Below are 17974 nucleotides of genomic sequence, written 5' to 3'. Positions count from 1 at the left end.
GCCCAGCACCACATAAACCAGGTATGGCAGCATACACTTGTAACCCCAGCACTCGGGAGGCAGAGACAGGAGGATCTCTGAGTTCAAGGGCAGCCTCGTCTACAGATCAAGTTCCAGGACAGCCAAGGCTAACACTGAGAAACCCTCTCAAAAGAAAAAAGGGGGGAAAAAAAAGAGTTTGGGGCTGGTGCTGGAGCGAAGGATCAGGGGTTAAGGGCACTAGCTGCTCTTCCAGAAGTCCACCTGGTTTGATTACCAACACCTCCTGGACTCCTGAGGCACTGCACATACACAGTACACAGACCTAAATGCAGGCAAATACTCATACACACAAAAGATGGACAAACAGAGAATATAAGGTGCACACCTTTAGTCCCAGTACTCAAAAGGCAGAAACAGGCAGACCTCTGTGAGTTGAAGGCCAGCCTGAGCTGTAAAATGACACCACCCCCAAAGAAGTTTCAGGCCAGCCAAGGCTGCATGAGGTCCTGTCTCAAAGAGGAGAAAAGGCATGAACTGCTGTTGTGTCTGGCTGTGTTCTCTCACTGAGAGAAGCCTCCTCTCAGGGCAGCACCCACTGAAGATGCCGACAGCCCCCTGCAACTACGCATGGGCAGGAAGGATGTGACACTGGGGAGCAGGCAGGATGAGGGCAGGGCCCACGCCAGCTCCCAGCTGGGGTGGAAGAGAGATGAGGGCCGACTTGGTGGGAGGAGCTAAGGAACCAAGGCCCATGAGAGGGTAGCAGCCCTTTCCTGAGACACAACAGCACCACATGGGGACACACGGGGCCCACAGGCCCAGCTGTGTAAGAACTCCTACCTACCTACACACACACACACACACACACACACACACACACACACACACACACACACACACACACACACACACACACACACACGCCTGGGGTTTCTAGCCATTGATGGACCCCCAGCTCCCCAGCTCTCCCTCCAGACCCCCTCCACGCCGCTCCTCACCCTCGTAGCAGTCTCGGATGGTGCCAAAGTACACGTAGTACTGGTCATTGGTGAAGAAGAGGAGGCTGAGCCAGGAGTCGAAGGAGTAGATGGGCACGATGAACAGGATGCGCACGATGTGGCGCTGCTCGTTGGGGCGTGTGTAGCAGCGCAGATGCATGTAGATCTGGGGAAGGCACCAGGTCATCAGGACACACCAGGAGCACGCCTGAGGCCCGCCTGCCGATCTGCCCTCTTCCTCCTGCTCCATGCCAACAGGGCAGCTCCTGACTCCTGTCTCTGCCCTCCCTGATGCAGAGCATCCACCCTGCATCAGTCCTGCTCCGTAAGATTAGCCGATAAAACCTTCGTCATGAGAGTCCAGCCAAAGGGAGCACATGAAGCTGGCGTACGTGAGCAGCAGCTGCAGACACCTTTCTAAGTGGGGCAGCAGGAGCTGCTGAAGTCGTGGTCCTCAGTGTGTGCTGCCCGTGCTGCCTTGTCAAAGCCACGCTCTCAGGGCCGCACAGCAACAGCGCTGAGTTAACGGAAGGGCTGATCAAGGGCAGACCGAGGCCATCTGGCTGTGGCCCCTCTGCCTTGAACCTTAGCAGACACAAGAAGGGGTGGGACACATGGGAGCCTCACTCTAGAGACATGGGTACACTTCTAGGCCACACTACGCCTTGGTCCTCAATCTGCTGAACCAAGGCAGCAGTGCAATGTTCCTGGGGGGGGGGGGCAGAGGGAGCAGCGCAACTCTGAGAAAGCAGAGCCAAGCCAGCCCCAGTGCCCGGTCCCAGCTCTCATGACATCAACTCTCCATCCACCCCAGGCCTGGCTGAGGAAAAACACAAAATATTCCCATCTGCTGTAAGCCAATCTCTTTTTATTTGTTTGGTTTTTTTTGTTTGTTTGTTTGTTTTTGGAGACAGGGTTTCTCTGTATTGTTTTGGAGGCTGCCCTAGAACTCACTTTGTAGACCAGGCTGGCCTCAAACTCACAGAGATCCACCTGCCTCTGCCTCCCGAGCGCTGGGATTAAAGGCGTGCGCCACCAACGCCAGCCTAAGCCAATCTCTTGAACCCTGATAGATCTAAAGGAGACTCAGGCACACAGCAGCTGGTGAGGGACTGCCAGGGCCCCGAGCAGATTCACCCGGCCTACACGGGGCACTCATGAAGCCTCCTGCTTGAGCACCCAGACTCCCCTGAGACCATGGGTACAGAGGACACGAAGCCTGACTGAGCTGCCACCTACACAGGTGCAACCAGCTCCTCTGCCACCTTCTCAGGCTCTCGAGTCTCTCCTTGCAAAGACAGCTCTGACATGTACAGTCCTGTGGCTTCAGCTAGACATGGGCATGGCCAAAGGCCACTAATCACAAGTAACTGTCACTTGTAGTTCAAGGCAGACAAGCATCTGTACGTCTCCTCGCATTCCTGATGTTGGTAGAGGAGTACAGATGACGCCAGAGCCACAGCTTGCCCTTGGCTGAGCTGGGATGGAGGAGAAATCATCTAGGAGGCTGAGTGTGCCCACCGCTTCAGCCTGGCTTCCCTGGAGTGTGTGCTTCACTGAACTAGAAACTACTGGGACACTTATGAAGGCTCCCCCTTCACACCCAGGTACCTGGTGGCAGGTGATGAGTAGAGCTGTCCACACAAAGAAGCCGGAGATGGCCTGGGCAGCGGTGGTCATCAGGAACACGGGGTGCTCCATAGCTGTGGGACTGCCCTCGGGGGCTGCAGAGACATCTGGTGAAGTTGCTGCGGTTGTGGGCGATGCTGGGTCTGGGGCCAGCGCAGCCCCCCTCACTGTCATGGTGCCCAGCAGCAGGCTCCCTGAGAGAATCTGAGTGATGGGCTGGCCTAGGGAGGAAATCTGGGTGAGTGCCAGTGTTGGAAACACCTTTCGAGGTTGACATCACTCTGCCCCAGCCACGTCCCTGTTCTGCCCTTGTCCTGCACGTCTAGGCCAATACACAACATACGCAAAGGCCTTGTGACATTGAGACCTCAGTCAGACAAGGACCTTTGTCTGACAAAAGTCCCTAACAGCTCCCTAGGATGTTAGGAGGAAATGCAGCGGTACAGAAGAGCTCCACTCCACAACCCTCAAGAGCAGCTTGACCCACCTGCTACCCGGCAGTCTGCTGTACAGCTGCTGTAAGCTGGGGCCTTCATATGGCACACAACTGCCTCACAGCTCCTCTTGTCGCTCCCCTTCAGAGGCCAGGTCTCGCTGCGAATAGCCCAGGCAAGCCCTGAGCTCACACTCCCCCCTGCCCAGGACTTCACACGTGAGGCAGGTACTCTACCACTGATCCACACAGCAGCTCCCTGCCTATCCTCTTCCCCAACAGACACTCCAGTCCATTCATGGTCTACCCTCCTGCCTGCTCAGCGGCAGTACCCCATTCCTGTCTTTGAATCCCCAGCACCAAGCCCAGCACCCAGGCTGTTTACAATGCCCAATCAGCTTCAGTAGTGGCTTTCAATCCATATTTCAAAGAGAATGTGAGTTAGGTGCCCCACAAACAAGGAAAAGGCAGAACAGAGGAAATGGTCATCAAGGAAATTTCCAGCAGGAAAAAGAAGCTGAGGGTGGACGGCAGCTCTGTGGAAACAACGCCTTCCTCGACAGAGAGTTGGAGTCCCATTTGATGTGGAGAAGTAACCCCATGTGGCCCGGAGAACTGTCAGGAGCCCAAGCTGTTCACCAATGGAAACCACGGCTGGGCCAGAGACCAAGGCCACTTTCCAAGCGCAAATCCTTCGAGGATCATCCAGACTATGCTCTTAGGAGTTTGAAGCTCCAGACTATTGCAAGGTGACAGCATTAGGAGGCTTGGGTGCTTAGGTCAGGAGGATGAAGCCCTCACAAATGGGATCAGTGCCCTTGTGTGAGGCCCCTTGCCTTTCTGCAACTTGAAGAGTTGCCTGCCTATGAACTAGAAATGGGCCCCACTGGACAGTGCAGTCAGTGCCTGGGTTTCAACCGCCCAGGCCAGTTTCCAGCATTGTTAGAGCAGCTGGAGAGGAGGTGCCTAAATGCCCCTTTACCCTGGCTCAGAGCCCCATGAGCCTCATCCTCTGTAGTGCTGCCACCTACTGACAAGAGGCAATGCCATCCGCCATCTGGTGACCTGGAAGGCCAACTGCCCAAACCAAGGGCTCTGGCCACGATTCGCCGTGCACACACAGAAGAGAAGGACAAATGGGGAGACGGTGAGGACCACAGACACTGGGCAAGAGCCTGCCTGAAGCTTGCGTCCCCAGCTTCATCGTCAGCCCAGGTGACAAACCTCACAGTCCCTTCACGTCCAGGCCAAAATGTAGTGACACCTTTGGAAGACTCTCCCGAGGCTTCGTGGGTGCAAATGGCTCACACCTGCCCTGTGATCTAGACACACCTTTCCTGCTGCCCACCCTCACCTCCTGCCTGGCTCCCTCAAACGCCTGTGTCCACATCTGCCTGTCAGCTCCTGCACACACCGGGAGCCAGCAGAGTCCCTTACTCTGCTCGTTTTCTCTCACATAAACAATCCCTAACCACCGACTAAAAGACAGAGTCAAGATTCAAAAACGGAGAAGGCACCTAAACTGGGAAACTCAGAAACGGAGAAGGTGTCTATATATAAAGACTGGTGGCAAGTTCTGGGAAAAAAAGACACTGTGGCAACCTAATAATAGCTACTGTAGGCACGGCTGCCAAGTTGAAAGCTCGTGCCTGAGACTTTTCTTTAGAAGGGTTTGCAATGTAAATCAAAGTCTCTGCCTGTCACTCCACATTGAAAGAATAAACGTGGGGGTGGGTAAAACAAGAACAATACCCCTAAATTGCCACCAAGTTCCCCAAATACTATCTGATGTTTGTTTACTTTTCTCTCATGGCAACTTTAAAGTGACATTATCTACATCTTGGAAATAGAAAAAAGATGTGGAACGCCCCTCCCAAACGATTTGAAGGCTTCTAGAACATTCTCTTAGGCAACAGTTAAAGCAATGCCCCCACTCATAAACATTTAGCCTCAGGTCCCTTTGAAAGCCACGTGTAGCAGCTCCTCCATCCACACCCAAGACCCACAAGGAGGCTGCCGACATCTGCAGTCCAGTCTACAACACACTAAGCTCGCAAACTTCCCAGTGTTACAGAGGGTAAGGAGAGAGGAGACCGCGGCTCCCACTCTTCACAGTGCGTATGGAGAGGAGGGAGGAGACCCGGGTCCCACTCTTCACAGTGTATGGAGAGGATAGACACTGGGTCCACTCTTCACGGTGCATATGGAGAGGATAGACACTGGGTCCCACTCTTCACAGTGTGTATAGAGAGGATAGACACTGGGTCCCGCTGTGCCTTTCCTAGGACACACAGATGTCTTCCTGGGAAGGAGCACTTGCACCCCTGAGCCTTGGAGAAACAAGACTGAGTGTGGCTGCAGCAACTGCAGCTGGTACAATCCCCTCCAATCCTCGTGGTCTCTTTGGTTCCCCTTTACATATAGTCCATGCCCCTCAAGGTGGGAGGAGACATACAAGACAAGGTGCAAAATTCCAACTGCTCTAACAGGTTGCCTTCTTTCTTTTTCTTTTCTTTTTTTTGGGGGGGGGGTGGTATTCATCTATGTGGTTTTTTGTTTTGTTTTGGTTTGGTTTGGTTTTGGTTTTACGAGACAGGGTTTCTCTGTTTTGGAGGCTGTCAGTCCAGCCTGGCCTCAAACTCACAGAGATCCACCTGCCTCTGCCTCCCGAGTGCTGGGATTAAAGGCATGCACCACCACCGCCCGGCCATCTATGTGTTTTTTAAGACATGGTTTCTCTGTGGGGCCCTGGCTGTTCTGGAACTCACACTATAGGCCAGGCTGGTCTTGAGCTCAGAAATTCACCTGCCTCTGAGATCAAAGGCACGTGCCACCACATCCAGCTAAATATATCTCTTCTTAATAAACTCCAACTCTCTGGTTAAAAAAGGGAAGAAAAGAGCCAGGCGTTGGTGGTGCACGCCTTTAATCCCAGCACTTGTGAGGCAGAGGCAGGCAGGTCTCAATGACTTTGAGGCCAGCTTGGTCTACAGAGTGAGTTCCAGGACAGCCAAGGCTGCTACACAGAGAAACCTGTCACAAACAAACAAACAAAGCCTAAGAATAGCCCAAATGTCTGTCAATAGGTGGAGACTGAAAAAAATCACTACATCCAGACCTCAGAAAAAGTGTGTCTGGTGGTGGTGGTGGTGGTGGCAGCGGCGGCAGTGGTGGCGGCACAAGCCTTTAATCCCAGCTCTCTGAGTTCAAGGCCAGCCTGGTCTACAAACTGAGTTCCAGGATAGACAGGGCCACACAAGACAGGCTAAATCCTGTCTAGAAAAATAAAAACCCTAACACTGGACACAGAAGCCCTCTTTGTTGGCCAGGGCTATTCCAGAGACAGAGGCTCCTAAAACATTCAGCCTCTGACTACTGCCCCTGGTTGCCCCCAGAGGTGGAAGTTAAGCTTCTATTACACTTCAGACACAGGCCTCAAGGCCCCGAGCTGGAACTAACCTGATGCTTCCTAGAGGACCAGCTTCCATGGCACATAAAGCCACTACAAAAGCTTACAAGGCGGGGAAGCAACCAGCAGTCCTGCCCAACTCTGACACCATGGGCTACCACAACAACCGGCACGGCACCATAACCCAAGGTTGCAGTAGAGGCCCAAACGCTGTGGCAGTAAAACAGCATTCTCAATGAACTTAAGAGCTGCTTAAAAAGAGAGAAATCACACCTGGTATTGGAAACCCAGTCAAGAGAAAGAATCTAAAAGGAAAAGTATCAATACACACAGCACTGGGTCGCCTGGAGGGCATTATGCTTAGTCAAAGTAGCCAATTTCAAGTCAGAAACTGTCTGAGTCCATTTATAAAACTTTCCAATGTGACAAAGCTATCAAGCCAGAGCTCAGATGAGCAGGAAGCAGAGGCCAGGGACAATGACAAGGGTGCTGTGCAGGTAGGTTCCTTCCAGCGATGAGACAGTTGGTGTCTTGACAATGGCGATGGGTCCACAAATCCATGAGACAAACCACTCAGCACTACAGGCAGACACACACACTCTCACAGGTGACAATATAGAACCAAGGATGTCTCACAGCCTGGTTCCCATCACACTGCCCTCTGTGAATCACTTCCATAACTGCTTTGATGTAGCTACGGCCAACAAGGACATCCCACCAACAGAAGGAACACTGCACCTTTTATACCCAGTCTGTAACTTCCTGTGAGTCTCCATTTGTTTCAAATAGAGCACTGGTTTTTTGTTTTTAGATTTTTTTAAATTTTACTTCATGTGCATGAGTATTTTGCCTGCATATATGTAATGTCACCGCACATGTGTGTCTGGTGCCCTCAGAAGCCACAAGATGGAACAACACAGGAAGTAGAGTTACAGATGTTGTAGGCCTCTGTGTGGGTGCTGGGAACTGACCTGGGTCTTCTTCAGGAGAAACAAGTGTTCTTAACTGCTGAGCCACTTTTCTAGCCCCAAAATAGATTTTAAAGTCTCCAGCATGTAGATGCATATTGGCATAATAAACGGGTAAAGAAATAGCATGGTACCATATTCCACACCCATCCCCGCTGCCCAGGGTCAGCCTTAAATTCTGTGTCCTGTGTTGGAGGGGTCTGTCCTCTGGCCTGGGGTGAAGCTTGGCTGGTAGAGTGCTTGCCTAGCATGCCTGAAGCCCTGGGTTCAGCCCCCAGCACTGCACAGAAACGGATGGCAGTACACGCTGGCAATCCAGCACCTGGGAGAGGGGAGAGGGAGCACAGTCCAACACCGTCCCCTGCTACTTATACTTAGCAAGTTCAAGGCCAGATTGAGTTACATGAGACTGTCTCAAAAAGGGGGAAAAACGTTCCTGCCCCTGCCTCCACAGCCCAAGCACAGCCTCCTCCAGCTTGGGGTCCTTTGTTAAGGGAAGAGAGGAAGACGGAGGCATCACACACCGAGGACTGTGGAGACCCTGTGGGCCAGGACAGACAGGCTCTTGAGCATGTAAGAAATTTCCCACAATGAAACACTCACTAGACAGGACCTGAAAACCTCCACAAGAGCAGAGACTGAGTGAGTGCGGAAACACCCAAGGGACAGACTGTCTCCTTACCTTGCAGAAAAGCAATCTGAGTGACCAAACTTAAAGATGGGGAAACTGGGGCTGGACTCAGGGACCCACGTGTGGTCTTTCAGTTCTGCAAGCTGCAGGAGGCCAGCTTCCTAGAACTGCCTTCAAAATGTCCTCAAGCACATTCACGGCATTCCTTCACAGGAAACAGCCCTTGTTTGAGGGGCCCTATGGCACCACTATCAGAAGCCACAAGCATGGAAGGCTCCATTGGCGCAGGGCTTTGTGACCAAAATCTGTATCTGGCATTGATTTTTTTAATTAATAAACAAAACAAAACAGTTTTTAAATCTGAAATTCTAAGATACTTTGAAGTAGAACTTTCTGATTAAAAAATTCCCAGAGAATCTGAGTTGTGTTAGAGACTTTGAAGCAAATGCCTTCTGTTTGGTTTATAAAAACATCTGACGGGCAGAGGAAATGGGAATGCTCCCCCTGAATCCTGGCAGTCCCTTTACACGGTCGGTGGCTGGGATGGACAGTGAGTAACCTGACTGAGAAGAGCCGAGGGAGAAGCACCGTCCCGTGCTCGCATGTGCTGGACAGGAGCTTTGTCAGGGAAGGCAGCCATGAAAACTGGGCACAGAAACAGGATGGCAGAGTCGGGCCTTCCAGAGACTTCCTCCACCGCACTAGAGCTCACCTGCCCAGAGTATGCCAGCCTAGGAAGCCAGAAAGCTTGCGCCATCAGTGACACCAACTTTAAAACTCATGACATCTTCAGTTTGTCTTCTGACCTCTATGTCAAATGGGTCTTATAATGTAATGGGAAGGGAAAGTTGTATATTCTTATCAGTGCATCAAAGTCCACATACAGGAGGTGCATGCTCAAAAAGCCTGGTGTTTGTCTATCTGTATACATGCTGTTAACGTGTGCATGCACAGTCACAACTGCCTTTTTATATGGAGAACCAAGCACACGTCCTCATGGTTGAAACAGAAAGGGTTCTACCCATGAGTCATCTTACAGCCCACATTGGTTGTTGGTTGCTTGTTTTGTTTTGAGATAGGGTCTCACTATATAAGCCTTGGCTAGCCTGGAACTCAGATTTAACTGTTTCTGCCTCCTGAGTGCTGGGATCAAAAGCATGACAAATTTGGGAGCTCTGTTGCTGATAAAAGTGTACAAATACAGCGAGCAAAGGTCACTGATGCAACTCATCCTTCTGCAGAGGGCCCTGCCCTTATTTCTCCTAGAACAGTCCCTTAGCCTCCTTGGGCCCAGGCACCAGGCACTTGCTTGGTCCTTCCAGTGGCCCACCTGCCAGTGAGCACTGCCACCCCGCTCACCACCACTCACCCACCAGCAGGCAACTCCGAAGAGGCCAGGCTTCAAGCTGGTACTTTGTCCCAGATCCTGAGTCAGGTAGTTGTGCTGGAATCTGTGTGCTGTCACCTGAGCTGGGCCTGAACAAGGGAGCAGGCTCTTATCTTGGGAGCAGAGGAAGGTGCAGACTGTTCTGTTGCCATGGCCTTTGAGCCAATAAGCTTAGCAAACTAGAATCATCCACACTTTCCAAAGGATATAGGGCTGGGGACATGGCTCAGTGGGTAGAATGATTGCTTCTTGGGTGCCATCCCTAGCACACAAACAACCGACATGGTAGCTCATGTCTGTAATCCTCGCTACGGAGGTGGAGGTAGAAGTTTAGGACTGGTGTCGGTTATACAGTGAGTGGCCAGCCTGGGGTATGTGAGACTGTTTCAACAAAATTAAATATGTAAGTAAATAAATAAATAGGTTATAGTATTGCATATGGTTTGACACTCACACGGGAGTCTAGGCAACCCCCTAGTCCTCCCATGCATGGCACTCCCGTGGCAAAAATGCAACTCACCCACCTAGATAAAACCTTTTTAACGGTTATAATTAGCCTCACATCAATTCAGGTCAGATTTTTTCTGGAAATGAGTCTGCTGCTGACTGAGGAGGAGGGAGATCTGTGGTTTCTACAAGATCTAGAGTCTACCATGGCGGAACAGGGACATGGCTGGGGAGCCCCTGAGCTACAGACTGACTTCTGTGTCCACTCAGCAATGTCAGGAGTGGGCTACAGTCTCGACTCCCCAGAGACCCAGGCCTCTGGCCTCCTTCCCAGACTCCTATCTGAGCATCATCAACAGAAACCCTGTTGCCCCACATGTGTAAATACATGTCTGAGTGTCCAAGTGCTTCTCCTCTGCCCTGGTCCTCATGGTCACAAGACCCCAAGTTTCACCTCACCATAAACATCACCACCACCCCTAGGCCCGGCCCACTCCCGCGGAACCTGCCTGGGCTCAGTGCGAAGGCCTGCATTCCTGGCTCCCACACCCACTATTCTCTAGGCCCACGACTCTAAGCATGCGGTAGGGACACGGAAAAAGACAACTGTGTGAACCACTGAGCAACGGAGAGCCTGGAGCTGGAGTCACCCAGCCTGCTCTGTGGGCTCTGTCACCCGACCCTCCCCATGGCTGACAGAGCCCCAGAGTGTCTGGCTGAGGGAGGGCATGGAGAGGGCACAGGATGGAAGCTGAGTCACATCCATCTTCCAGCCTGGAAAGGCCACACCAAGGACAGCAAAGGACTGTCGCAGGCTGGTAGGCGCTCGAAGGTGAGTCTGAAGAGAGATGCTTTCCCCAGCTGGAACTCAAGCAAAGGGCTTATTACTTTTGGAATAAGGAAGTTCCCTGAGTTAGGGGCACTGACCACAGATGGGCGCACTCCCGCCTTCTCCATGACAACACTGCAACCTTCTAGAGGAGGTCAGAGGTCATATCTTAAAGCTCCTGTCTTGGGGACTGGAATGTTCGGCCATTTTCACTGAAGAACTCTGTCCCCAACTGCCTGCACGTCGCCACTCTCTGTCACATGCACGGAGTCACGCCTTTGCTGGTCTGGCCTTTTCTCTCACAGCTTTTCAACTGTGATGCTACTTGGTCACTCAACACCTGCCTTCCCAGTGAGAGTTGCTCCAGGAGAACAGGGACTAGCCCTGAGGGCTAGCTGACTGACAGTAAGGGGGTGAGGGCTAGAATGTGACCGCTAAACACTGATTTGCGGGCAGGAGACATGACATGGACAATGATGTTGGGCCAGCCTGTGTCCCCTTGATGTCTGAGCAGGCTTGTGCCAAGAAGCCTCACACAGGGGCAGTGTGAGACAGTGTGAAAGGCCACATATGGCCTTCTGGCCACGTGTGAAACAGAGCTGTCTGGTCAGAGCACCCAGACAGACCTGAGTGCCCAGGCAGAGCCCCTACAGGGTCACCATGACAAAGGCAGAGCTCATGGTGGGGCTGGCCTGTGGCCAATGGGAAAAAGGAAGCAAGTTTGAGCAAACCGAGCTCAAAAACAAGGAGTAGCCAACACAACATGCCCTCTGCTGTACACCTGAGAGTCAGGGAAGCTGGATCCGAGCAGAAGACGCTTGAGAGCACAGAATCGGTGGGAAACAAGAAGGGGCCCTGGCCAATGAGCTGTGCCAAACCCCAAAACCCACTCAACTTCCCTCCATCAACAGCCCATACCTGCAGCCTCCTCTAGGGAAAGGCATGGCTGCCGGCCCCTCTGCTGAGGATGCCCTCCTCACATCCCCTTCTCCAACCCGGAGCCCTGGAGGCGGATCACCTGTACCTGACTCCAAGCTCTGCCGCTCTAGCGGTAAGTCAGAGGCAAATTGTGCAGCATCTTCCTGCTTGGAACTAAGGGCACATGGTCACACCCAAGTCAGAGGAGCTTCCAGGAAAGAACAAGATACAAGTACTGTGTGCTGCTGTCATTACTATTACTGGTCTCATTGCCACCATCTCCTCCCATCACGGGATATAGGGTGAGGGGTCACATTCCTATCAGTCTCTGAGCTCAGACTGATCGTACCTCTGGTCACTGGTTTTCTTCAAAGAGTGTGTGTGTGTGTGTGAATGGTATGTGTCTATATGGTATGTGTGTGGTGTATATGGTGTGTCTATGGTATATGTATGTGCTGTGCAGTGTGTGACTATGGTGTATGCATGTATATGGTATGTGTGTGTGTAGCATATGTATGTATATGGTATGTATGTGTGGCATCTGCATTACACACATGCAAGCAGAGACCAGGAAGGTGTTGGGTATTCCTTTGAAGGTCTCTGTCTGTCTGTCTGTCTCTCTCTCTCTCTCTCTGTGTGTGTGTGTGTGTATGTGTGTGTGTGTGTGTATGTGTGTGTGTGTGTATGTGTGTGTGTGTGTGCTCGTGTGTGCGTGTGAACCTGGAGTCCGTGTGTTTGGGCTTGGGCTGGCAGTCAGCAACCCCAGCCATCCTCCTGGCTCAGACCCCACCCAGCACGAGGATTACAACTGCATGAGGCACGCCGGCTTAAACGGTCCTCGTGGTTGTGCATGCAGCAAGCACTCCTAACCACCTAGCCCTCCCTCCAGCCTCACGTCATCCCAACCTACCCCCTTTTTGCTACAAGGTCTCACTGTAGCCCACGCTGGCTTGAACTCGGGTTGATCCCCCTGCCTCAGACTGAGTGTTGGGTTCATAAGCATGAGCCACAACACCCAGCCAGGATTTTGTTCATTCATTTCAGATCTGACCCTTCTGAGCTGCAGCCATGGAATGCCGGCCTGCTCAGGCAGCTGCTGCCCACAGGCCAGGCTGCAGTGCCAACAGGTGGGCAGGCACTCCTCTGGAATGTCAGTGCACATGCCTGCTCTCCTCTCCCCATTCGGGCCCCCTGCTCCTGAGCTTACAGCCTGGGAGTGTGGAGTCCCTGGGCCTCCGGGGGCTGCTTGGCTTCATCACCTCCACTGCTGCCTTTGGAGTGAAGCTGACCCACATCCATCAGAGCCAGACAACAGCCGCAGGCTGGCCCTTCTCCAGAGGGGATTAGAGGCAAGAGTGGCCATCCAGCAGCTGGCAGCCTTGCCTGGTGAGCCTTCTGAAAAAGGTCACATGCCTCACGAGGGGACGGGGTCCACCTCCCCACATGCTATTCCCATCAGCACACCCAGACAGGCCACTGCAGGGGCTCCACACCTCCCCTTGTCCCAGTCCACACTCCCACTGAAGTCTGAAGCAGGGAGGAAAACTCACCCAACCTGGGCCCGCTGCGGATTGGGGGTGAAGCAAAAGGGAACACCAGAGGAGTCCACACCCTTCCACAGGGTTACATATAATCACCGTGAATTCAGTGCTTTTGTTTTGGGCTTCCTTGGGGGTTTGTTGTTTTGTTTACTTTTTTAATGTATTTGATTGCATATTTGTGAATGCTTTGCCTGCGTTTTATGTCTGTGACCACATGCACATCTGTGCTTGTGGATTCCCCTGGAACTGGAGTTAGGATGCTTGTGAGCTCCATGTGGGTCCTGGGAATAGAACCTGGGTCCTCTGAAAGCGTAGCAACTGCTCTAAGCCATTGAGCCTTCTCTCCAGCCCTGAATCTTGTGGAGGCTTTTGGTTTTGCTGTTGGTTTCTTTAAGTCGGGGTCTATGTAGGCTTGGCTGACCTAGAGTTCCCTATGTAGGCAGGCTGCTGTTTCTGACCCGCCTGCTTCTGCCTCCAGAGTGCCAGGATTAAGGGCAAATTCAGGGCTTTCATTTTTTGTTTTCAACAGTACCAGGCTGAGTTGTGGTTACTCAGTTCCCTTCCACACTGAGAATACGTAAATCATTGTGCAGCCTCTGGGGCTCTGGAGCCCCTAAAATGCTAGCAGATACCTCATCTAGCACTGAGCACATGGCTGCAGCAGAGTCCTGAGCCCCAATGTCCCCATGGCCTGTGGGAGCAGGCTGCCTGAGCAAAGACGGATGCAGGTGCTTGTTCCTAAGATGCTGCCAGCCCAGGATGACTAGGTGGCAAGCCCCAACCACTAAACCCATTCACAAACGTGTAGTGAGGGGGCAGCCCACCCTGGCCCACAGCCGCCACAGAGAGTGCATGGGGCTCAAGACAAGAGCAGAGGAGGCCCAGACCCTGTCCACATGGGAGGCTACAGTGTAAAATTCAGCCCATGGGCACGTCCAGGGCAGTGAAAAGGAACCAAGGACACTTCTACAGAGCTGGCCGGCCTCGCTGCCACCTGGTGGGAGAGCAGGCTAGAGACGTGCACTGCCATGCAGCAGACACTCAAAGCAGGCAGACCAATGCCAGGGGCTGAGCTGCGAGCGGTTCTTACTGGGGAGGAGCGAGCACACAGAGGCCAGGGAGAATGGGTGCCTGAGACACAGTGGAAAAGTACCATGTGACAGCACCAGGGATGACACGGCTGTGGGAAGGACGGAGGGCAGGGAGAGAGAGAGTACAGGAGCTGGGTAAGCACAGGCATGGGGTGGGACCAGCAGTGGAGAGAGCAGCTTCTCAAGCAAGCATAGCTCAAGGGGCCAAAGCAGGCGTTTAAAGTGACAACCCCAGCTACCAGCAGTTGGGGAGCCAGAGGTCCCACTTACTAAGTCCCACTTACCCTCCTCCTCAGACCCTTCTGTGAAAACTAGGTGTGTACTTTTACTGGATGAGGTCGGGCCTAAGTAAGCCTGGCTGCCCGTGAAGGGATGGCCTGTCCTGGCCTCCCTGCAGAGTCAGATGAAGTTCAGTTAAGCCTGTCTGATTTTCTGCAAAGGATATAATGTCTACATTTCGGCCATCGCAAGTGCATGGGGAGCCAGGCTTGGTGACATTCAGGAAGTTGAGGAGGGAAAGCTGCTCTAACTAGGCGTCTGGAGTCAGGGTTAGGCAGGCTCTCCACCCCTGTTCCTTGTGGGTGGGAGAAGGCACAAAGGACACTCAGCAAGCAATGGCCGTGCCAGCACATCCACCCCAGAGGTGCTGCTTCTTGGGGCTGCCCAGAGCTCAGGAGCATTTCCTGTGTTTCACAGAGGGGTCTGGACACAGCGCCCCCACCTGTGCTTCCATTCAGTGGTTTATCTGCATCAGCCCCTAGACCCTTATCACCTTTGCTGTGACTACACAGTACTCCATTTGAACTGGCTATAATTTCTTTGTGTCTCCCTGTAAACAGACACTGAGGTTGAGTCCAGTCTTTGGCTATTTCAAAAGCGACAGCGATGTCTAACCGTGTAAACCGATCATTCCTCACGTGGCAACACTCCTGTAGCTTCTGGCGAATCAGAAATGAACCTTTTAGACAAGTCAAGACAGAGGTGGAGTACACTTACGTTGTTCGCCTAGGAGACAAATCTTGGCTTTGGGAATGACACTTGAGGTGGTGGGGAAAGAAATGGCAGAGAAAAGCTGAGTTTCAACAAATAGAGCTCTGAGTGAGGAGTCAGTAATGGACCTAGATCAGACCCAACCTGCTCAATGCTCGGCCCATGAACTCACTTACACACAAGAGGGGAGAGCCAGGGCTGGGTGTGCAGCTCAGTGGTAGAGCCCTTGGCTGGCAACGCAGAGGCTCCAGGGTCTATCCCACCACTGCCAACAGGAAGAACAAAAGCCTAGACCTGGAGTGTCTGTCATCTCTCCCCTGCTCCACTAGGATGAATGGGTCACCAAGACACCAAGCTGCAACTGCTATCTCTGAATGAAGGAATGAGACAGTGAACGGAGGGTCTCTAGCTTCCAGTTTAGCCTTCCCAAATGACGGAAAAGCACCCCTCATCACACCTCCTGTCAAAGCCATGGGGACGTCACAGTCACGCAAACACTCATGTGACATTCACCTGCCTGCTCCCGGTTCATCACTGTTACGTAACTCACCACCCAGCACCCTACCTAAACATCCCTCTCCAGCCATGGAAGATGGGGGCAGTCTCAGGCAGGAATCCAAGTGTCCTCCCTGAGAATGAGGACATGTAACCAGCAGGACAGGGCTTCCTCCTCATCCCCAAAGCAGGCCCAGCTACTAGAAAGTGTGGATGAAAGGAAAGGCCCCCTGCCATCTAAGTGGGAGAGACCTCTGCCAGAGAGGGACAGACAGTCCACCTGGCTCCATGCACTCATGGGTCCTAACCCCACAGAGACATCCAGGAACTCCTAAATGTCAAGGCTCCCTAACTGAACTGCTTCACACAGCAAAGATCAGCTGAGACAAATCCTGACTGTCACATTCCTGCTCCCTTAAACCACACTGTGACACTCATGAATCACACAATGCCTTCTTGGAGGTGAGGCAGGACCCAAACCACCCAAGAAGGCTCACTCTACCTCACTGCTATGTCAACTGCTTGTGTCCCAGGTCTCTGTGTGTGCTCCGTGTGGCCCCACTGTCTGAAGGTCCTCCCTTCTCCAAATGCCATGACCCACCATCTGCACAGTTTTGGCTCAACTGCCCATCAGCGCACCCCAGGCAGAGCAGACTGCTGCTGTCTCCTGGGTCCCCACAGATCAATCAAGGCCCTCATTATACATTTTTCTACCTCTGGCAACTTGGTATGCCAGGCTTTCCCAGGAGGCTGTGAGCAATCTGGTGGAGAGCAACACTGGTGGACACTCAGGTCAGGCCAGTAAAGGGCCAGAATTCCTAGGACCACAGGCAATTCACCCTCTGAGTGTCAGCCTCTTCATCCACAGAATAAGAATAATGATTCCCAGGGCCAAGGCCACTGGGCAGGATAATTTGTGAAGCCCTACACAAATCACATTGAGCATGGAATTAGGGAAATTACATGCCAATATTAACAATATAAAAGTGATCACACCACACCTTTGCCAACACCTATTACTGCGCTGTGCAGACACCCGTGTGAGTGCTGCAGGGATCCCCCACTTGCTGCTCACAGGAGATAAACAGAGATGCCAACCAGTGGCTACAACAGCGCCTTCAGACCTTTTCTATGCGTGACCCATGGGCCTTAGAGAACAGCTGTGCCCTGCGGTCCTCAGCCATTTGCCACAGGACAGGCCTCTCCTGGCACAGCTTACCCACAGGGGTTCACCAGGAGAAAAACTCAGGGTGGGGAAGCCATTTGACATGAAAATCCTTTTCAGAGTGACAGGTGCAATTACCTGGGTGGGGGGGGATAGCCATCTTGGAATAGGCCATGACATCCCATGTAGAGAACTCGCTAGTCTCAGCAAGGGAAACAGTCTTCCCAAGATCACTGTTCAGACTTCAGGTTGTGACCGTAACAACAGATGTGCATACACCCTTCTTCACATCCATGTGACCTGTCAACCCTCCAAACTGGGCCCCTCATCCTGGTGACCAGGCTTTGACCTGAGAACTCACCTGGCACAGGGAGGTGGGCAGGGGGTTAGGAAGCCCATTGTGAAGTGAAGCTTAGGAATAGTAAGTGGCCTGCCCAAGGTCACCCCAGTTTCTAGGCCTGCCGATGCCCTATCCATCATCCATGCCACCACATTGGCCAGGATGGAGGCTGAGAAGACCTCATCATTCCCACAGGGCTTCAAGCGAAGCACCAGGACCATCACCACTCTTCTCTACCTGTGGCCAACTTTATAACAACCCAGGCAAATGCTTGTGACCCCATACTCAGTAAACAGCGAGGCAGTGTAAGCACCTACCAGAATGAACATCAAACTCAACACCAATTCCTTCTTTCCTGAGGAGGTGTGGAGAGGTTAAGATGGGGTCCTGAGTGGCTACTCCACCAGCAGCAGCAGGGCATGGGCTACAGCAGACTGCAGATCCACAGTGCAGTCCTCGCTAAGCCAATGCTGCCTCTGTATGTGACTAACACACAGGAGAGGGAGCTGGAAATGGTGTGGGTCTGGCACAAAGGCTTTCTGGGTGGGATCTTCCCGCTCCGGTTCCCACCCCCAGACAAGGAAAAGGGGGTGTCTGCTGTGCTTCCTGCCTTCTCACAAGCCCGAGACCTCCCTCACCCCTGTAGGCGGACACTTGGCACTGCTCTCCCGAGTGATGCAACCTCAATGTTAACAGAAGGCAGGCCTGTTCTGAGCTGGAC

The 17974-nt window shown here is 52.7% G+C and overlaps 1 protein-coding gene across 3 annotated transcripts in view; it reads right to left on the bottom strand.

Annotated features, from left to right (window-relative positions):
- Nucleotides 1-17974, bottom strand: part of Tmem184b (transmembrane protein 184B) — a 41761-nt gene that overhangs the window by 17057 nt on the left and 6730 nt on the right. For all 3 annotated transcript variants that reach the window (XM_013111238.3, XM_021225375.2, XM_021225376.2), the window contains 2 exons: nucleotides 2592-2830; nucleotides 981-1146 (listed from right to left, as the gene is read on the bottom strand). In XM_013111238.3, the coding sequence (XP_012966692.1) occupies nucleotides 981-1146; nucleotides 2592-2783 (358 nt within the window). In that variant the 5' untranslated portion in view covers nucleotides 2784-2830. The remainder of the gene's footprint in view (nucleotides 1-980; nucleotides 1147-2591; nucleotides 2831-17974) is intronic.

Source organism: Mesocricetus auratus, unplaced genomic scaffold (assembly GCF_017639785.1).
Source record: "Mesocricetus auratus isolate SY011 unplaced genomic scaffold, BCM_Maur_2.0 Super-Scaffold_100010, whole genome shotgun sequence".
Lineage (NCBI taxonomy): Eukaryota > Metazoa > Chordata > Mammalia > Rodentia > Cricetidae > Mesocricetus > Mesocricetus auratus.
Note: the sequence above shows the minus strand (reverse complement) of the source record. Positions and strands in the feature narration are given on the sequence as shown.